A 23,419-nucleotide genomic window follows, 5' to 3' on the forward strand; every position below is an offset into this window, starting at 1 on the left:
AGAATACAATGTGATGAACCACAGTTACCGTTACACGAAAAGGGTTGCGTCATCAGACTACATTGTATACTATACAAAAAGTTTCCTGCTCCGAAGTACAAGCCTATGTTACAATCTTTTCTGCAAAAGGCAAGCTCTCACATCGCACGAATATTATCATTTGAAAATGTAATTAGTGTCGTGTTCATACTGGGCTGCCCGAACGGACAAGCTGAAACTTTCTTCTCGGAGCTTCTGCAGTATCTGGAAGTCATATCGCAGCCATGGCCAGAGTGCACGACCTGTTAGCGCCGGGTGGTCTGCCAGACAAAACATGAGATGCATTGCTCCGTAGACTTGTGTATTGTGTATTGAACCGGGGATCTAGAAACGACGGAGAGGGTTCGTCCCGCCGGACCCTCAGTGGTTCACAACCCCACAACAGGCTACAGCAGCCCACCCACCCCACCGCCACCCCACAACTAATCCAGTGGACCCCCCCTCCCTCCCCCCTCCCTCCCGCCGGGAACGTCTCACACCAGACAAGTGTAACCCCAAATGTTTCCATGGTAGAGTAATTATGGTGTACGCGTACGTAGAGGCAGTGTTTGCGCAGCAATCGGCGACATAGTGTAACTGAGGCGGAATAAGGGGAATCAGCCCGCATTCGCCGAGTCAGAGGAAAACCGCCTTAAACACCATCCGCAGGCTGGCTGGCACACCGGACCTCGACATAATCCGCCGGGCGGATTCGTGCCGGGGAATGGCACGCCTTCCCGCTCGGGAAGCAGCGCGTTAGACAGCGCGGCTAACCAGACGGGTTCCATAGACCTACTTCCACAAGTTCGTTAATGGACCCGCATAATTTCTACGTCCTGCTATGCCTACGCTATAAAGCCAATTGTCGCCAGCCTCCCTTAGGCCCGCAAGACAGGATTAAAACAGTCCCTTCCCCCGTACCACCAGTCAATGCCCAGAAGCCATCCTATACTCCCCTCGTAAGCTCCCCAGTCCGATCACTGAATTGGGCAACAAACACCGCAGTCAGTCACCATACGGTCAGAAACCCGTATCTTCCCTCTCTTCTGTAGACAACACAGTCAAAGAAGGTAAAGGGCATATACCAGTACCCCTCACTTGAAATTTATATCAGAGCAAAAATCAATTTATTCTTCTTTTAATAATCCTCACCACATCCGCTTCATTCGTTACACAACGATTCCTGATAGCCAGTTGTTCCACTCTCTGTTAGGCCCCCGTCTTTGCTAACCGTCCGTGTACGCTCGTTAACATCAACACCCACCTAAAAACCAACACTAGATTACGACGTATCCCACACGAGTGAAAGGCAACGCAATTTCGAACACTTATGAACTTTCCACGTCTGGAGAACAACCATAATGCTCCCTGATCACTAAATTCCTCAATACGCCTCCACACCACCATCGCCCCAGAGAGGTCAACTCGCCTCTTGCACCCAACGATTACCACTTTGGAACGCGGAGACACAAAATATCGATGTACTAGGACCAGAAACAGGCTGAAGACAACAAAATATTATAAATCCCTTGATGAGTACTTCTTTAAGCAATATATGCTCAACATGATAAGAATCATTGATTTTGTAAGTACAAAGTGAAGAACCACAAGTAACGTTATACGATCGTCATTTCATCATCCAACTTCACTCTGTGCTATAACACCTAATTTTCTGCACCCGAAATACAAGCATAATTTTGCAATTATCTTTGGCAAAAGGAAGTTATCACATCGTTTGAATACCACCGTTTGAAAATGTAATTAGGGTGGTGTTTTGATATTGGGCTGCCTGAATGCAGAAGTGATGCTGAATGTGAAAAAATGGTTTAAGTCAGATTCGTATATTGTTTTGATCCTCTACGCTTTGACAATTTCATTGAAATTCCACACCTGCTATTTGAAGATTGAATAGCTGTGCAACATTATCAGGTCACTGGAACAAGTTTGTTCTTCACATAGCGTAATTATTTTAAACAAAGGGAAATAGAGTAGCAAGTAGGGACGTTGACATATGTCTTGTCTGTGATTCTGTCCATTGATACTGTGTTCCTTCCTTAGACTCCGAATGTGTGATCAGTCAAATATCTATTGTGGTAAGACGCGCAGTTTGGCTTGGGAATGGCCCTTGCCACTATTTTTGGGAAGAGCTATTTATATTCTAAGCACGTTTCTGTGCGATTGTGAGAGTTCGAGGTCACGCACTTCACTTGTCATTATAATTATCTGAATGAATAGCCGCATGTGTTCCCTCATCGACTTCCTTTACAACATAGCGTTTGAACCACTCTGCTGCGATCTTCAGGACTCTTTCGACAATAGCTTTCGACAATGTTCACAATCTGAGGACACTAAAAGACTCTTGGTAGAGATCCAAGCAGAGAGTTCGAAATTTCGAGTTTTTTGAGAAAGTACACTTAGAAAGGAAAATTAGATGTAATGAGTTATCGACGACGATGACACTGCGGACGGAGTACAAGCTCAAATTGATAAAGAAGTGCGGAAAAGTAAGTTCTGTCTTTTCCGAGGAAACGTTTCAGCTGAACAAATAGACGAGGAAAATGGCGCTACCGAATCATTAAAAAAAAGTTTCTCTTTCATTGCCAATGTCCACAAAAACTTGCAGACTAGTTTAAGGAGTGTGCTCTACCGACATTTCATCACCGAGAACACTATGACGTAGCGCGTCTAGCAGGAATTAACGAAGCATTATTTGACATGTTTCACAGCAAAGAGGAGGAGAAGATATTTATTTGAAACAAGATGGCAACCCTGCCACATTGGAGAAGATATTTTTCCCGGTAGATGGATACGTCGAGCATGGGTTGTGAGTTGTATCACATGCACAGGCAATCCCACTTGCCACAGCTCGTGGCGTGAGCGCTCCTAGTGTCGAACTACGTCACGAACACTTTCAGAATGTTACGAGAATCGAGAAGTGCAATATAGTAGTTACTGACAACCTGCCTGATGAGAACAGGACCACAAGCTGGACATCTGCTAAATGATATCAAAGACTTACGTCGTTCGTGTCAATTTTTACGATGGTGAAAACACAGGCTTTGGACGTCTTAATGCCTTGCACTCATGTAATTTTCCAATTATAAGAACATCTTTTCCCGAGTAGAGATATTACCGAAAGGTCTTTCCTGAAAATAGCTGCAGCGTCATAACTTACGTTGTTCCACGACACAAATGCTTCCTTAAAAAAAAATATTTCAGTGTGCCCGTAATACTTTCTTTGCCCTGTTGACCAGTAAGGTAGCAAGTGCTGCGTAGTAACACTTACCTATGGTTGCACTGCTGGCAGGCGAAGCACTCGAGATGGTAGACGTTGTTTCGCGCGCGCATCACCATCTCGAAGGCGGGGATCACCTTGGAGCACGCCGCGCAGTAGCCAGTGCTGCCGAAGAGCCTGTAGACACCCGCGATTTATAGTTTTCAAAGTGAAGTAATTAAGTAGTAAACATATTGCGACTCAAAACCAGCTGAAACGACAAAATTTAGGGGATATAGACGGTGTATTGTGGAACAAATTGAGGACAATCACCATGTGTGGAAACGTTATTCTATGACGCCACACAACGTCGAAGAAAGACGGTTTTACGTCTGCCGTTGGCACCACTTCATCAGAACATTTAAGATTTATTTCTAAATGAATTTCTGATGTCTTCAGCTTACATTTTTCTTTAATCGATGGATTTTACTATTTCTACCGGAAGCATTATACGTTGGATGAAGTAGTACCATTTATGAATTTAATATAAGAGCAAGTCATGCCCCAATATATATTAGAAAGAATGGACTTAACTGTACAGAAGATACGACAATGGTATGCTATACCATGTACGTTTTTGCCTCTATGACTGCACCTAATTGACAATAAAATAGGGAGAGTTCTTCGTAGTTGTTGCAAAGTTCTTATACATGAAGTACATGTTTTAAACGTACATACACTAGGAATATTATAATTATTTTATAGAAATTCGGTAATTAAGACATGAACCATAATTAAATATACATAAGACCAAAGTCCTATATTAGTTAATTGAGGAATTGCTGGATAATAATAATAATAATAATAATAATAATAATAATAATCTCCCTGGTCAGTGTACGTTGAAAACATAGACCTCATATGTAAGAGCTTCGCAATAACATGTCAAAATAACGTGCTCCTAAAATTACGAAAAACTCTCGCGTATTCACTTTATGACAATTATATGCAATCATAGGAGCAAAGACGTACATGACACAGTATCCATCAGCGTATCCTCTATAAAGTATGTTGCAATCTTTCTAATATATCTCAGGATATAACTTCGTAAATGATATTAAAGCATCCCATGTATAATGCTTACGTTTCACATAACTGAAAATGGCCTAAAGCTGGAAATTTATAATCCATCAAATAAAGAAAATATCTGCAGAAAGTATCACAAAATCATTAAAAAAATTCGTCGCAGCTACGGACACTGTCGCAATGAAGAACTGAATTTAAATCATCTAGTGGTTAAGGAACCGGCAAATCTACACCTTGCCCTACTGGTCGGATAGCGGACGGAAGCTTAGGTAGCTTATTACCTTCTTGTATTACGAATTTTGACCAGCAATATAAACACTTCAAAAGCAGCAACCATTGGAATGATTCCTTGGCTCCCTCCATATCACAGGAACAGCAAATCTGAAGCCTTTTTTCACCTCTTTCGACCGTTTTCTCAGATCAACACACACATAACATGCCTTAAGTGGCGTCCAAGATTTATCTTGGTCACCAAATTTAGATCCAAAGTATGATAGATAAACCTTTTTCACAAAGTCTATAATGTTCCTTTAGCGTTTTTCAATCACAAATTCACCACAAATATAACAAAAACTTACGTTATATTGATAATTTTTACTTATAGACCGTCTGATAGCAACTGAATAAAACACAACTTTAGTGTTTTATTCGGTTGCTGTCAGACGGTCCATAAGTAAAAATCATCAACATACCGTAATATTACACGCAACTGAGGAAGACAGGACTACAAAAGTTGAATAACAAAAACTGTCAGCAGAGTTTTTAAAGCCACGATTAGGCATTGTACTGAGCACATTTATAGGAAACGGGAAAGTGAGGTTGGGTTGACAGTAAACAAAACACCATCTGTTAACACAAAAATAGAATCGAACTTTTTTGCCAGCAAATGTTTTTTAGCAGTGCTACCAACGTCATCTACATTCATTACACCTCATTTTTATATTATTTTAACTACATAAAAGCTGTTAAATTCTTTAAAAAATTGCTTAATTTAATAAGATTAACTGTAAAATGAAAGGAAATGGTGGGTGATGCAGTTTTTTAAGTATCATATTTTGATTTCCCACCCTAAAAACTATAAGAATAAGGTATTTCAGTAAAAAAGTTTTTCCATCGTTGGCCTGTGTAATCCAATTTATTCTTTAAGTTCTTCTATATGACCTTTTAGTAACTTGATTAGACTACAGCTTAATTTATGCTTCAGTGAGTTTGCTTAAAGGGTTTTTAGTGAATAACTTTGTTCGTAAAATCACAACTGCCAAATTACTTGTTTTTAAGTGCGATTCTCTTTCTTTATTAACTGTCGTATTTTCTACACATATGTACGTACTTCACGCAGAATCAATTTTGATTAGGATTTATTACCCCTCATTCATTTCACCATGGTCGTTCGTTAGTTTGTGAAGATACGTAGCTACCCTTTTTACAAATCCTTCCATTAATTGCAACTAACTAGGAAATCCTAGTATATATTAGTTAGTAATTCACGCTTTTTTAAAAAAGAGAGGTGTGGCTTTAAAATACCTGCAAATGTCTATAACGGAAGAATAAGAAGAATTATGCAGATAACGGAGATATTTTCCGAAGACTCTGACTCTGAAGTTGACTCTGATGATTCATACGTTCCTGACGAAAATGATCTGTCAACGGTAGAGCACGACACGGGCTCAGAAATGGATCAGCGCCACACAAATGAAAAAAGTGAGCAATCCCAATCCTGATAATAATGCGACAGATACAATAAACACGGAACGTGATCTTCGAGATTCACCATGTGTTCCACATATTTCGGTTAAATTATCTCAGGACTACTGAAGTGACTCTGTTACTTATAAAATACTGTCCAAGAGTGAGAAAACTTTGTCTGAGACTGAATGATTTTCTTTCTGAAACTAAATAAAAATTTAAAATCTTGAAATTTCAACACTATATTCATTTTAAATTTTCAGTAATTCCCAGTATTCAACAATAGCTTTATATACACTGAGGTGACAAAAGTCACAGGATAGAGATATGCACGTGTACAAATGGCAGTAGTATCGTGTACACAAGGTACAAAAAGGGCAGTGCATTGGTGGAGCTGTCATTTGTACTCAGGTGATTCATGTGAAAAAGTTTGCTACGGGATTAATGGTCGCACCATGGGAATTAACAGAATTTCTTCCTCCACACCTACATTTATACTCCGCAAGCCACCCAACGGTGTGTGGCGGAGGGCACTCTACGTGCCACTGTCATTACCACCCTTTCCTGCTCCAGTCGCGTATGGTTCGCGGGAAGAACAACTGCCGGAAAGCCTCCGTGCGCACTCGAACCTCTCTAATTTTACATCCGTGATCTCCTCGGGAGGTATAAGTAGGGGGGAGCAATATATTCGATACCTCATCCAGAAACGCACCTTCTCGAAACCTGGCGGGCAAGCTACACCGCGATGCAGAGCGCCTCTCTTGCAGAGTCTGCCACTTGAGTTTGCTAAACATCTCCGTAACGCTATCACGCTTGCCAAATAACCCTGTGACGAAACGCGCCGCTCTTCTTTGGATCTTCTCTATCTCCTCCGTCAACCCGACCTGGTAGGGATCCCACACTGAGGAGCAATACTCAAGTATAGGTCGAACGAGTGTTCTGCATGCCACCTCCTTTGTTGATGGACTACATTTTCTAAGGACTCTCCCAATGAATCTCAACCTGGCACCCGCATTACCAACAATTAATTTTATATGATCATTCCATTTCAAATCGTTCCGCACGCATACTCCCAGATATTTTACAGAAGTAACTGCTACCAGTGTTTGTTCCGCTATTATATAATCATACAATAAAGGATCCTTCTTTCTATGTATTCGCAATACATTACATTCGTCTTTGTTAAGGGTCAGTTGTCACTCATTGCACCAAGTGCCTATCCGCTGCAGATCTTCCTGCATTTCGCTGCAATTTTCTAATGCTGCAACTTCTCTGTATACTACAGCATCATCCGCGAAAAGCTGCATGGAACTCCCGGCACTGTCTACTAGGTCATTTATATATATTGTGAAAAGCAATGGTCCCATAACACACCCCTGCGGCACGCCAGAGGTTACTTTAACGTCTGTAGACGTCTCTCCATTGATAACAACATGCTGTGTTCTGTTTGCTAAAAACTCTTCAATCGAGCCATACAGCTGGTCTGATATTCCGTAGGCTCTTACTTTGTTTATCAGGCTACAGTGCGGAACTGTATCGAACGCCTTCCGGAAGTCAAGGAAGGTATTTGGAGATTGACTCATAGGACATTCCATTTCGGAAATCTTTAAGGAATACAATATCCCGAGCTCCACAGTGTCAAGATTGTGCCGAGAATACCAAATTTCAGGCATTACCTCTCACCACGGACAATTCAGTGGTCGACGGCCTTCATTTAATTACCGAGAGCACCAGCGTTTGCGTAGATTTGTCAGTGCTAACAGACGAGCAGCATTGCATGATATAACCACAGAAATTAGTGTGGGACGTAGGCCGGACGTATCCGTTAGGACAGTGCGGCGCAATTTGGAGTTAGTGGGATATGGCAGCAGGCGATCGATGCGATTGCCTTTGCTAACAGCAGCAAATCGCCTGCAGCGCCTCTCCTGGGTTCGTGACGATGTCGGTGAACCGTAGACGACTGGAAAACCGTAGCATGATCGGGTGAGTCCCGATTTCGTTCCGTAAGAGCTGATGGTAGGATTCGAGTACGGCGCAGACCCCAAGATGGCAAGGACCCAAGCTGTCAACGAGGCACTAAGCAATTGATGATCGTACGGTAATGGTGTGAACTATGTTTATATGAAATAGACTGGGTCTTCTGGTCTACCTGAACTGATCATTGACTGGAAATGGCTATGTTCAGCCACTTGGAGACCATTAGCTGCTATTCATTGACTCAATGTTCCTAAAACAACGTTCGAATTTTAATGGGTTACAATGCGTCATGTCACCTGACCACAATTGTTCGCGATTGGTTTGTAGAACATTCTGGATTGTTTGAGCGAATAATTTGGCCACCCAGAGTGTCCGAGATGAATGCCATCGCTCATTTATCGGACATAATCGAGAGGTCAGTTCTTGCACAAAATCCTACACCGGCAACACTTTCGCAATTATGGACGGCTATAGCGGCAGGTGTCTGAGTATACCTGCAAAGGACTTATGCACTCCGACTTCAGGCCACAAGTGGCCCATCGGGGCCATCCGACCGCCGTGCCATCCTCAGTGAGGATGTGGTTAGGAGGGGCGTGTGGGCAGCACACCATTCTCCCGGCCGTTATGATGGTTTTCTTTGACCGGAGCCGCTACTATTCGGGCGAGTAGCTCCTCAAATGGCATCACGAGGCTGAGTGCACCCCGATAATGGCAACAGCACATGGCGGCCCGGATGGTCACCCATCCAAGTGCCTGCCACGCCCGACAGCGCTTAACTTTGTTGATCTGACGGGAACTGGTGTATCCACGGAGGCAAGGCCGTTGCCTTGCAAAGGACTTACGACGACTTATTGAGTCCTTGCCATATCGAGTTGCTGCACAACGCTGGGCAAAAGGAGGTCCGGTATGGTATTAGAAGGTATCCCACGACTTTTGTGTGTATGTCAGAAAAAAAAGAAGTATTTACTCCACAAACGGATGTTGCACCTAATTATTTGCCTCCTAGGCGGATGTTCTCCAGAACGCACTTTAAAACTATGTTCATATCCAAGCGTTGGTCAAACTAAAGACACATATTTTCGGACGGCTCGTCTCCACGTTGTGAGTGGGCTGCGCCACTTTGTTTTGCCTCCTCTAGTGGCGCAGGGAATTCGATGTGTACCAGTGATGCAAACATGTTCCTGCAAACCAGCATACATTAATTATTTAAATAATTTTTTCGAGGTGATGATTAAAACTCCATTATCAGCCTTTGTAGGAATAGTTACACTTCCACTTTGATTCCTTGTTACCTTCACAGTGTTGCAATTGAAAGGGCCAGCGGTGTACGTGTACATCCCTTTCTTTTTCGCTACATTATTTGCAATGGCACAGCGTACACGCGGCAGCGCAGCTACAGAAGTTGTCAACGCAGTTCGGGCGCCGCTGCCCACGCGGCGTTGCCTGGCAGCAGCTGCACCGGCTGCGACAATTGCCGCACGCGCCGCGCCGGCTGCCGGTAATGCAGGATAATGGCGAGCGGCCGCACGACCGCAGATCCCGGGCGCCGCCATTAAACCTATTAGCAATTAGATAACGCCGCAGCGCGGCCGCCGTGCGGTCTTACGCGAACCATTACGCCAGCCAAATTATGGGCCGTGCCGAGCCGCGCAGCGCCACGCCGGCCAGTGGCCGTCGGCCGCAGCCGCAGAGCCGTCGCTGTCCGTCCGGCCGGGCGCACAGCGGCGCACTAGCAAGTGGCGTCGCTTACCGCGGCTGTACGGGTCCGGCTTAACTGCCTTCCGCAGATGCCGCCTACGGAATGCTCGTAAAGCTGGGTGGTCTGCTTCACGTCTTAACTCTGCGGCTTGCTCGAACGACAGCCACACTGCGTTACATCGAAGCGGATCCATAATCAGGTGAACCAACACTGCCGAGTTAACAGATGTAACGATTTTCGCGGGATGTCCCGTTTTTCATGGTTGTAATGACACGTGAATAGGCAAGTGTCGCTGTGACAACTCTACTTCAATTTATTTGTCTTTTGATTTAAAACATATTTTCATATTAAAGTTCACTCAGACTCTTTCACTTACTGTAGCCTTACTCTATCCCGTATTTATTAATTAAGTAATCGACTAAACACCAAGCTCCTGCAAATGGGTGAGGAAGACGGACACCTACGCATCAAGCGACAGAATATCAACAGATGTGTCACTCTTTCACTATCTGATGGGGTAAACGTGTTAGGACATTCATCATTTCCTTAATCTGTCACCACTATCGCGACGACGCTATGATCACTGTAACACCGTGTTTCTAAGAGGTCACGAAAACTTCCATTGATGTAGACGAGACAAAACATGAAATTAAAAATAAAATTTTGTGATGAAGGGTGCAAGGATTATTCGTGGCTTATCAAAGGTAAAGATGAAAATCACGCTCGCCGTACTCGTGCTTATACACTGAAGCGGCAAACAGAGATTTGTAAACAGGCGAGCACTGCACTGCGGTCGGCAAGTGAGTTTGACCGTGGCGTTGTAGTCGGAGCACGAGGTAGCGATAATGTGGGGAGTTTCCCGTACGACCATTTCACGAGTGTTCCCTGAATATCAGGAATCCGGTAAAACATCAAATCTCGACATCGCTGCGGCCGGAAAAATATCGTGCAAGAATAGGACCAACGACGACTAAAGAGAATCGATCAACGTGACGGAAGTGAATCCCTTCCGCAAATTGCTGCAGATTTGAGTGCTGGGTCGTCAACAAGTGTCAGCGTGCAAACCATTCAACTAAATATCATCGATATGGGCTTCCGGAGACGAAGGCCCACTCGTGTGTCCTTGATGACTGCACGACACAAAGCTTTATGCCTCACTTGGGCCCGTCAACACGGACATTGGCCGGCCGCGGTGGTCTAGCGGTTCTGGCGCTGCAGTCCGGAACCGCGGGACTGCTACGGTCGCAGGTTCGAATCCTGCATGGGTGTGTGTGATGTCCTTAGGTTAGTTAGGTTTAAGTAGTTCTAAGTTCTAGGGGACTTAAGACCTCAGAAGTTGAGTCCCATAGTGCTCAGAGCCATTTGAACCATTTGAACGGACATTGGACTGTTGAAGACCGGAAGCATGATGCGTGGTCGGACGAGTTTCGTTTCAAATGGTATCGAGCGGATGGACGTGTACGGATATGGAGACGACCTCATGAATCCATGGACCCTGCATGTCAGCTATTCAAGCTGGCGGAGGCTCTGTATTGGTGTGGGGCGTGTGCTGTTAGGGTGCTATGGGACCCCTGATACGTCTAGATACGACTCTGACATGTGACACGTGCGTAAGTATCCTGTCTGATCACCTGCATCCATTAATGGCCATTCTGCATTCCGACGGACTTTGGCAATTCCTGGAGGACAACGCGACATGCCACACGTGCAGAATTGCTACAGAGTGGCTCCAGGAACACCCTTCTGAGTTTAAACACTTCCGCTGGCCACCGAACTCCCCTGACATGAACTTTATTGTGCATATCTGGGGTGCATTGCAACGTGCTATTCAGAAGAGGTCTCCATCCCTCGTACTCTTACAGATTTATGGACAGCCCTGCTGGATTCATGGTGTTAGTTCCCTCTAGCACTACTTCTGACATTAGTCGAGTCCAAGCCACGTCGTGTTGTGGCGCTTCTGCGTGCTCGCGGGAACCCTACATGATATTAAGCAGGTGTACCAGTTTCTTTGTCTCTTCAGTGTATTTTAGTGTCTGATGGAGGTGAAACAGGCGTGAAACAACACAAAAGCATTGGAGCACACAAAAATCCCCTCTTTCTTCAGTTCAGAAGTGTCACGTTCGCAAAAAATCCCGACTTTGTTTAGAAAAAGTCCTGGCAAAATTGATCTGTTCCCGGCGACTGCGCGCACTTTAATCGAAGCACAAAAATTGGCTCGTATTAATTTTTGTAAGAAAATATTTAAAAAATGCGACACTCATAAGGACTGCTTCCATTGGCAGCAGATTATACTATACGCTACTGAGATGTTGTGGTGTTAGTGATTCACTCGTCACGGTCATCGGCGATCTCATGGTGCTCAGGACTCCTATCTGTGCACCCTTTCGCAGGCAGTAACTCTGCTGAGTTCAAATATGAACAGTGTTTGCAGCGTTCGTTCTAGACTGCAAGTATGCTTCACCGATAAGTAAGTACATCTGTTGAATTGAACAGCTTCAGCTATTTGAACTGGTTCGCACGTGGGTCCACAGAAAGCTGGTTGGACATATCGTCGGATTTCTGCATGTGTTGATCATGTTGTATCGCCGCGGTGGTCTCGCGGTTCTAGGCGCGCAGTCCGGAACCGTGCGACTGCTACGGTCGCAGGTTCGAATCCTGCCTCGGGCATGGATGTGTGTGATGTCCTTAGGTTAGTTAGGTTTAAGTAGTTCTAAGTTCTAGGGGACTAATGACCACAGCAGTTGAGTCCCATAGTGCTCAGAGCCATTTGAACCATTTGTTGTATCGGTAGTGCGTCGTGGTTTCCACTGTGGTCTGTGGAACATCTCCACACCTGTAGATCAGGCTGGGAACGTCGGCGTAATACAGACGCACGTCAGAATCGACGCATTGTGTGAGAGGTGCTGGCCGACGGAATTTCATCCAGGGATGAAATCCGGGCAGATGTTGGAGCTGCGTCATCATGGACCATTAAGAACCGCCTGCGTGTAGCATGATTAAGCTCAAGTGAGTCACAGGAGATGGAACTTCAGATATATTAGTACGAGCCGGAAACTAAGCAGCAAGAAACTGTTTTGGTATTCCGAGACGAATCGTAACGAAAAAATATGGTTCGTCGGCGAAGCACTTCAAAGAAAGTATTTCTTCGGTTATACTAGAGACGTCACCAACTTCGCTTTAGAGTGTCAACGAACAGTTAATGTTAAATACAATACAAAACATTGTTTACGCCAAGTCATCTCTGATCTTACGGAAACAACCAAAACGTTGCATCAACATTCATCACAATTATTTGACGGAGAAAAGATCGAATTAATACTTCATTGAGAGTATCCGCCTGTTTTACAGCCGAATGATTTCTTACGTGGGCAGCTATTTTAATTATTTTGAGATGTTGCTGAACCCTTCCAAAACTATATTTTTGACTTACGAATATCAGAGTGAAAAAAAAATGTTTCCAGAAGTGTTTCGAACAGTCTTTAAGGTGTAATGTTCTCAAACAAAATATTACGATTTCAACCCAAAAGAATTTTTTAACTTAAAAAGCCAGCTGTCGTAAAGTGTGTTCCAAAATCCCTGAGTCAAAATTGCATAGAAAGCTGACGATCCCAAACACGGCGATGTACAAAACTTAAAGTAAAAAGAAACTTTCGAGTGATTTTTAATACCAAGTAACATAGCTCGAAGCTTGTATCTTACACAGAAAAAACTGCTACAATATAATACAGAAGGTAATTGATAGTAACAGGCAACGAGATGAACAGAGATTTCACAGTTCATGGTGCTATGTTACTTGTCAGTGACACAACATGTGAAAGTTAGTTTCGTCCTTACGTTTTGTACTGTAAGAAATCAATGACTGCAGATGAATATTTCAGGCAGTACGAGTTCTTCAGCTGGCATGCGTATGAGACATTTATTTAGTGACGCATAAATGACGCGGATGTCTGATTAATAAGGCATAAGATAAGACTAGGTGTGCCTGAAAAAATTTGAACATCTCTGTGGAGAATGCTTGTCGATACTCACTGATTAGCTTCCAGACTGGGATAACAAATGCAGGGAGAACCAGAATCCCACCGACTATTCAGGGAAAGTTTCTAATTATTTAGCATAAGGAATCCGTGATACCCAGTGGGTCATAAGAAGAGTAGCAAAGTAGATATAATTTCTTCGGTTTTTGTAGCTCAGCTAGTTTTGTGCTGTGAAAATACCTTCACAAAAGTGAAAAAGCCTCATATACGTAATCAACACAAAACACAGAATTGTGCAGCAACCCTCAAACGAAACCCAAACAGTCATAGCACAGTGTTCTGGCCATCGTTGTGGTTACGACTCGACATAAGAGTCGCTCAGCCACTCTCACCTTTGCATTCAGTGAACTCGTACACGACGTGCACACTGACCAGCTGTAAACATACTCTGCCTACTGCATATCACTGTTGATGTACAGCTAACGCCACATTAAAAACAAACACAAGACAGAGATGAGCAGTACTGAGTGGAAGCTTGAGGTTGAAGAATAAAGTGTACATCATTGCTGTCAACAGAAAGTATCGAGAGTGAATGGACCAGGCATGTTTCAAACCAAGACACACAGCGCATATCGTCAACACTTGCCCTGTGGTGCAGATTTCTCAGTATAATACAAAAGTAAGGGGGGTAAGAAATCAACGAAATGCAATTAGTCTGTAACGGGCCACTGGAGATGAAGTGTACGCGATGGCAAAATACTCAAAAGTATCCCAGAGAAAACTTGTAATTTCGTCGGTGGAAGTTCATATTGTATTTGTTATCCTAATCTGGAAGCTATAGTACCAATGACCTCTGTGTTTAGTCTCCTCCCCCGAATCAACCAACCAGCCATCTGGAAGCTAATTTCTGAATCTCAACATGCATTTTTCAGAAAGACTTTCAGCATTTTTCAGGCACAGATTTCCGTGTTGTCTTACATCATATTCAAGTGTCTTCCACATCACTTTCGTGGTAATAAATCTACGTTTTTTCAAGACTTCGTATTGCTCAAATGTTCACCTTCGTCCATTGATGTGCTTTTTTATGATCTTCTTGGTAACCCATGCGTTTTTTAGTAATTCATAAGAAACAACGAGTAGAAAAAAAATCTTTCCAATCGCTTTTTCTCGAGGCATTAACCTTTAGAATGGATATATTGCTGCATGTTTTCGAAGCAGTTCTGAAGACATTTTTTTCTACTCTGATGTTCGTACATGCGTGGTCTGAAAGATGTGTATACCGGTTAATACTGGCTTTTCACCACTCTGGAATGAAACGTTTCTCTCTTGCGATGTTCTGCAACAGCACCCTCTGAGTGGGGATGCTGGTCGGCAGGCAGGGCTCACCTGAGGTAGTCTCGGCGGCACAGGATGAGGTCGGCCTTGGTGTAGAGCGTGGAGCCCACCTCCCCCAGGCGGCAGTCGCAGCACCCGCACTTGAGGCAGTCCTCGTGCCAGAACAGGTCCAGCGCCTTCAGCAGGTACCTGCAACCATATCAGCGATGCTGAAAACAGCGGAAACCCTTGCAACAACCACCATCAACATTTACACTAAAGGAAAAAATCACAACAAAAAATAATTAATGCAGAGTAATGAAATTTAGGGAAAACATTTGTCTACGTAACATTTGTGAATGTGTAACATTGCAGGACCACAGGTTAATGTAAGCGTGCAAATGAGAAATTCTGGTACATTAATAATCACTATAACCGGCAGAATGTTGAATTAAATCATGGAAACGTGCATGCATTGTGTTGTACAGGTGCTGGACGTCAGTTTATGGGATCGAGTTCCTTGCCTGTTGCACTTGGTCCGTCTCCATTGGAGACAGATCTGGTGATCGAGAAGACCAACGCAACATGTCGACACATTGTACAATATGTTGGGTTACAACAGCGGTGAGTGAGCGTGCATTATCCTGTTGGAAAGCACCCCCTGGAAAGCTGTTCATGAATGGAAACAAAACAAGTCGAATCACTAGACTGATGTACAAATTTGCAGTGAGGGCGCTTGGGAAAACCACGACACTGCACCTGCTGACATACGAAATCAAACCCCAGACCATAACTCCAGGTCTTGGTTTAGTGTGGCTAACACGCAGACAGGTTGGTTGCATGCCCTCAACTGGCCTCCTCCTAACCAACAAATTGCCATCACTGGAAACGAGGGAGAACCAGCTTTAATCAGAAAACACAACAGATCTCCACACTGCCCTCCAATCCAATGACACTTCCTTGACACCAATGAGCCGGCCGAAGTGGCCGTGCGGTTAAAGGCGCTGCAGTCTGGAACCGCAAGACCGCTACGGTCGCAGGTTCGAATCCTGCCTCGGGCATGGATGTTTGTGATGTCCTTAGGTTAGTTAGGTTTAACTAGTTCTAAGTTCTAGGGGACTAATGACCTCAGCAGTTGAGTCCCATAGTGCTCAGAGCCATTTGAACCATTTGAACTAATGACCTCAGCAGTTGAGTCCCATAGTGCTCAGAGCCATTTGAACCATTTGACACCAATGAAGTCGCAAATGGAGGTGGTTTGGGGTCAGTGGAATGCACGCTACAGGACGTCGGCCTCGAAGCTGTCCTCGAAGTAACCGATTTGTAACTGCTCGATGTGTCACTGTGGAGCCAATGCTGCTCATATTGATGCTGCAGATGTAGCACGACGCACCAGATCCATATACCAAACACGATGGTCTTCGCTCTCGGTAGTGCCACGTGGTCGTCCGGAGCTCGGTCTTCCTGTTGCCATACATTCCCGTGGTCAGCGCTGCCAGCTATCATATAAGGTGGCTATATTTCTGCCAAGTCTTTTTGCAATATCACATAAGGAACATCGAGCTTCTCGTAGCCGTTTTACACGACCTCGTTAAAACTCAGTGAAGTGTCGATAGCGGCGTCTTTGTCGCCTTAAAGGATTCTTGACTTACAGCGTCCAATCACAAATGTAACTAATGCTCACGACCTTTCAACGTGTATTTAAAGCAAACCTGACTTACATCCTCATAGTGGCGTTACTAGCGCCGCTTTTATGCGATTGGTGTAAAACTTGAATAGACATCATCTTGCAGACGTAGAAACATGTCTACCAATTTTTGTTTATGTCGCACAACACCTTTTTGGTATTGCGATTTTTTTCCGTCAGTGTATTTTCAGCTATGAACCCCCAGAAGCTGAATCCCACACTGCGCACGGAAATACCTAACGAAATATGAGCCAACTATACTGTAATGATGTGCAAGTAAGAAGGTGAGAGCATGATGCGTTCTGCTCAGAGAGGATTCCCGGTAACTGTCAGCAGTGTAGTGAGCGCCACATCGGGCAATTGTTTCTGCTTCTGACTCAATCCTAGACAAATTTATATGCTGGAAAACATGTCACTTGGAGGTCCATCGCATTTCTTAACGTAAACTTTGTCGTGTTAGCTTTATGCCAATCATAATCAGAACTACGGTGGCTGAGAACGTTAACCGTGTGTAAACTAAAATGAAAATCAGCCCTATATATTCTACGCACACGCTTCAGGCAGACACGCCAGATGATGTTACAGAATGGAGCGTCAGCTGATACACTAATCCTCTGCATCGACCAACCTTCGGCCTACTTAAGTGCACACCAATATAAGGCAAGATAGTGAAACATTGTGTTACTTTTTGTTCAAGTATCCACTTATTTTTCGATGTAGGTCACTTTTAAGGTCAAATTATAATGTCCAGTGTTAATATTCCATCGCTGAAGGACTGCACAAAATATTTTTCATCTATTGTCTTAATCACTTTATTATTAGACTGAAAATGTTCTTTTTACCGCACCTTTTTCCTTAACTAAAGCGATCGATAAAGTCTTTCGCTGCTGCTCTAATATTTACATACTCTCACTTCCTGTTACTCTCCTGGCTCCACAGACCGCAGTCGGTTTTGGCCTTGTCAAGCAGCCTCCTCTACGAAGTTCTGCCACTGGAATCGCCATCTCTTGTTCCGAATATCTTAAGAACTAGGTCACCTCGTCTTTCCGTCTTATTTTCTGTCTTCCTAATGATCTTCGTCCTTAACATCTCTTCTCTGACCCATCCCTCAGTCTTGATCCCTCCTCTCACTATAGCCGTGGACAGTGCTTTTCAGTTCCCTTGTCTTATCTTCCGCAAAAACATCTGGTTCATTATACACCTCCATGAGCTGTCTGCTCCTTCTTCCCCGCCATTTCTCCTCTCTCACAAATTGGATCAAATATCCTCCGCAGGATACTACTTTCTGAAACCTTTATTTTCCTCTCTGTGTACTTATCTATTCTCCATATTTCTGCCCCATATAGTAATACAGGTCTGATTACACTTTTATGTATCCTTCTTTTGTTTCCTCTTGAAAACATTCTGCACGACAGTGATTTGTTCAGTGGATATGACGCTCTGTATGTCGCTTTAATTCTGACTTCTATTCCTTGTCTCCCATCGTTTCTGTCGTTTATCACAACCCTCAGACATTTAAACTCTTCTGCTTCTTCAAACATGTGGTTATCAGTCTGCATGAGTTCCTGTTTTTTGACTTGTAATTCCTTTCTATCCTCATCAGTTTCGTTTTCTGTCATCTACATTTCCAGCAATTATTATTCTCATCTACAAAGGCCAGTACATCCACTTTTATTCCTACGCTAATTTCCTTTTCTGCTTCGCTTGCTGCATCTTGTGTTTTCTGTATTATTAAGATGAACAAAAGTGTTTATATTCCATCTCATCATCTTACCCTTGTTTTGGTGTCGAAAGTCATCCCTTTCGAGCCTTCCAGTGCAACTTTTACAAGATTTGCAATCTGTTTTGGTATTCCAAACATCTGCATTTCTTCCACAATTTTGCTCTGGTTATGCTATCATGGGCTTTCTTAAAATCAGCAGACAGTTTACCACTGTTTTGTTGTATTCTCAGTAATATGATATAGATTCTTTCAGTTTGAATACCTAATCAGAGGTGGATCGATTCTTCATAAATCACGCTTTCTTCTCATATATTAACTCTTTTAAAAATGATCCAATCTTTCCTGGAGAATCTTGGCGAACACTTTGTAGGCTGGGATGATTAATGAGTGCCTCTATGATTTCTACATTCTTATCGCCCTTTTTATAGAGTGGTACTATGATCGCTTCTTTCCATTCGGCTAGCGTCCTTTCCACGTTCCAGAAGTTCGTCACGAGTTTCTGTATTCGTTCCGCAATTTTATCTCCTCCCCTTTTAAAGAGTCCAGCTGTTATCCCATCTCTAATATATACACTGAGGAAACAGTAAGGCAATTGGAAATGAACTTACAGAATTATCAAGTTTTAATGTCGAACAGTTGAGGTGGACTGCAGAGAGCTACCTATGACCTACACAAAATGCATCAGACGTATAACATGTACATATCGATACAAAATGCATAAGGTATGGCTGTCTGTGGGAAAAACTAATAAGGACAAAAATAATAATAGAAAACAAGATCATAAAGTAAGCAGATACAGTTATATTTTTTGGGACCATTCTAAAGTAGAGAGGAAACCTAGACAAAAAATACAAAATTGAGAAGTTTAATTGCCTAAACGGTAATAATTATAAGACATCTCCAAAACAAGATATGAACAGAAACTTCCTTAAATTTCATACCTATGTTGGCGCCCACGGTGTTACGTGAGAGTGGATCTTGAGTAATGAAAAATAAAGATAAAATACGATTACAGGCGAAAGAAATGGAATGCCTCAGGAACACATCAGCATACACAAAGTTAGATTATAAAAGAAATACATATATTTTGAAGGAAATGAAAATATTTAATAAAAGCGAAAAGGTTGAAGAAAACAGGCAAAAATGGATATCCCACGGGTTGTGAATGAAGAAGTCATGATTACCACTATGTTTTTGGCAATATATTGTGCAAGATGAAAAAGCAGCAAAAAGATGGAAGGATAAAATCTAGCTGCAACAGGTGTAACAAGGCTTCAGGCATGACAGACCTCTTTCTTTCCACGTCAGGACCAGGTAGAATTCACAGGATGTCAAATATAGGTAATAGTTTAAATGCCACAACAAACAGCTGATAAAATCTCTCGGCTACCTCACTACCAACAAATGTATGTCGGCACACGAATCCTCCTAATGTAAGACGACACTTTTTTCATTATTCAGCCATTTGGTCCACAAGACTTGTGTAGTGTTCTCCAGGTTTTGTTTCCCTCCTTATAGAGTTCCCAGAAAACAATAGTTACATCCTGCACCAAAGATACAATTAAATTCCCTTATTTTGGAGCAGGCGAGTGGGTTTGATGTCCTATTGTGTTTGCTATTTCTATCACGCAGAAACGAAATAGCATACAAATGTCATATATTATCTTTGAAATGGCAAAAACACTGCTGAGATATTTTCTCGACTTAGCCTTTGATCAATAGTGAATAAGAAAGCTTTTGCCATCGTTAAATTGTCATGTAAATTCACTATACTCTTTCATCTCGTCATGTATTTCATACATTTTAAACACCGATCGTCCAGCATAATACTGTGCACTTTTTTCGTGTTTTCACCAATGAATTCAGTGTGGAAACGTCCTTCATGTGGATCATCTTCGAAAAATGTAATGCCACTTTTTAGATTCAGTCACTCATTTCTTAGCTATGATGTGCTCCTGTTATTATGAAGTCTCTCCGCACTACAGTTCAGAGTAAAGTGCGTTTCATTACAAGGTTGGCTATTATACAGATCAAAATCAAATAATGAGTTACATCTATATTATCCCTTACCCAGTACCGAATGTGTCAGGTCTTCTGGTGTCTCTAAGTCCTCGTATAAGCTAAAACTGGAGAAAAACACACAAAAATTGTGGCAAGTAAAAGCGGTAGCAAGCAAGGGAAAACAAAATGCAAACAGAGCTTTGAATGGTTAACACATCAATTAGCCCTTCCCTTCTAGCCATGAATTTAAATCGCATCCCGCGGCACTTCTTTATTTATGAAACTAGGTCGTTTAACATCCATGATCAAAACGTTTTTGGGAAAATATCTGAACGAATATCTCACAGTCAGTGACGAAAGCGTTAATGGGAATACTGTTGAACGTAAATAGGTCACACACGGTACATTCCAGTAGAATTTGTGTCTTCCTTTCACACACACTTTTTCGTACCAAATACTACACTTGAATACTTTTTCAGTTTACTGTTTATTAAGTGGATCATCATCCATGTCTTTCTTAACGAAGATAGCTATCGCTCTTCATTTTCGAAATGTGTGGTTACATATTTGTTCTAAGTTAAAGTTGATGGAGAAGTAATTAGTACTCCAGAGAATCCAACGTGATGATCTGAAGTCGTAAATCCAATGCTCGCTGTATGATATAGCATTCATGGATGTAAAGCAACAATAGACTAAATGACCTAACGTAATGTACACTTTCTTTTCTAAATTAATGTTCCACAGTACTTGAGCCACGCTATTAGCATATTCTAAAAACGCAAAAGAGGAATATTAAATCTAAATATATGCAGTTCACAGCTATTAGTCATGTAGGCATTTCGTAAACAAAACCGTCATTACATGCGTCGTCAAACTGAATTTAATAACAAAAATTAAGATACATTAACATACGATTTTCTCGTTTTGCTTTTGTAGTATATGAACATAGCCAGTGTATGCCCAAACGGATCATGATTGTGTCATAAAAGAGACTGTGTCATAAATAAAAGTAAGTTTACCATACGTGAATCACGGATGTACTTCGATCATATGAGAGACCAGGGAAATGGAACACTTGTATCAGAAACCCCATCACCTTAACTTCTATCTTAGTAAAATCTCAATTTCAATGGTGAAGATACGAATAAACAATACTTCTGGTAAAATGAGGAGACTTTGTGGTTTTCGTATGAACAGTAATCGTAGGTTCTAGCCGAAAATCTGTTGTAAGTCACGAGTTACTTGTTAATGAAGCCGTTGGACATAAACTCTTTCAGTAAGAAAGACTTACGTAAACTGGATAATCCTTACTACGCAATAAAACCTTTCCACACCAGTACAAACCAAATTTAAAGAAATATTTTTCTTGCATAGTCGATAAGATTTGAATGAATGTACAACACAGTCCAGAATCTAAATAGACGGACAGACACAAATAGAATCTTCAGAGGTGGTTTGGCAAATAAAACCTCATCAGTCATCTTCTGATATTTGGAACTGTTTTGCAACACAAGCTTTTCGTATGTCATGTAATAGAGGGAAGAGTTCATATACTACAGGCAAGGTTCAAAAAATGGTTCAAATGGCTCTGAGCACTATGGGACTTAACATCTATGGTCATCAGTCTCCTAGAACTTAGAACTACTTAAACCTAACTAACCTAAGGACAGCACACAACACCCAGCCATCACGAGGCAGAGAAACTAAAGGAAAGGTTTCATATACTGAATAATAGTTAATCCTAGCTCTTTAGTCGCTTAATATTTCAGTGGAGGATAAGAAAGTAAAACTCGACTTTGAAATTTATTTTTTGCAAAAGAAACTGAGTTGATAGTACGAGACAGCCTTCAAAGTTTTTACAAAAACAAAGAAATAATATCCTGTACACATCGTTTTATGTATCCTACAAATATTTGCTCTTATTGTTTACACAATTAGCATGCTTTCGAACCATTTCTGTAAATATTTTCTTATCTCTCTAATGCTGGTACCACAAATTTGCTTTATCACGAAATCGACCATCTACATCTACACTTACACACATACTACTTAAGTAGCCTCCCCCCGTCGGAAGTTTGAGTCCTCCCTCGGGCATGCGGGTGTGTGTGTGTTGTACATAGCTTAGGGACTGATGACCTAAGCAGCTTGATTCCATAAGATCTTAATACAAATTTACAAAAAAATTATGTAATTACCATACTGTGAATTGCGGAAGTACCCTGTACCATTACTAGTCATTCCCTGTCTTGTTCAACTAGAACGACTGTCTATACACCTCTGTATGAGCCCTAATTTCTCTTTCTTTCGCAGTCTTTACGCGAAAAATACGTTAGCGGCATTAGAATCGTTCTGCAGTCAGCTTCAGTCGCCCGTTCTCTTAATTTTCTCAATAGTATTTCATGGAAAGAGTATCGTCTTTTCTCCAGCGATTACTATCTGACTTCAGAGAGCATCTCCGTAGTACTAGTGTGTTGACCGAACCTAGCAGTAACAAATCTAGCAGCCCGCCTCTGAATTGCTTCGATGTCTCCCGTAGTCACACCTGGCGGCGATTCCATGTAGCCTAGCAGTATTCAAGAATGGACCACAGTAGTGTTCTATACGCGGTCTCTTTCATAGATAAGCTACGCTTTCCAGAAATTCTCTCGAAATCGACTCTTCGCCTTCCCTATTAAGGATCTTACATTCTCGTTCTGTATCATACCACTCTGTAACGTTACGCCTAGATGTGTGGAGCAGCCCGCCCTAATACTGCATTGGAACACTACAGGGCTGTTTTTCTTGTTCTTTTGCATTAACTTCAGTTTTCCAACAGTTAGAGCAAATTTTCAATCATCGCGGCTAATAGAAACTCTAAGTCTTCCTGTATTGTCCTACAATCAGTCCACGATGACACTTTCCCTTAGACGACAGAATTATCAGCTAACAGTGGCACATTGCTACTCCCCTTGCCGGTCAGATCACTTATATATACAGAGAACGAGAGTGGTCATCCTCTCGTACATCTCTGTGGCACTCCTAACGATACTCTTGTCTCTGA

At 42.4% G+C, this 23,419-nt stretch overlaps 1 protein-coding gene across 2 annotated transcripts in view; it reads right to left on the reverse strand.

Moving 5' to 3' along the window:
* The window catches only part of LOC126252978 (LIM domain only protein 3-like), a 371,497-nt gene that overhangs the window by 79,831 nt on the left and 268,247 nt on the right, over positions 1-23,419 (reverse strand). For both annotated transcript variants that reach the window (XM_049954003.1, XM_049954004.1), the window contains exons 3-4: positions 15,041-15,178; positions 3,305-3,430 (exon numbers count right to left, since the gene is read on the reverse strand). In XM_049954003.1, the coding sequence (XP_049809960.1) occupies positions 3,305-3,430; positions 15,041-15,178 (264 nt within the window). The remainder of the gene's footprint in view (positions 1-3,304; positions 3,431-15,040; positions 15,179-23,419) is intronic.

The sequence above is a fragment of the Schistocerca nitens genome, chromosome 4, assembly GCF_023898315.1.
Source record: "Schistocerca nitens isolate TAMUIC-IGC-003100 chromosome 4, iqSchNite1.1, whole genome shotgun sequence".
Taxonomy (NCBI): Eukaryota; Metazoa; Arthropoda; class Insecta; order Orthoptera; family Acrididae; genus Schistocerca; species Schistocerca nitens.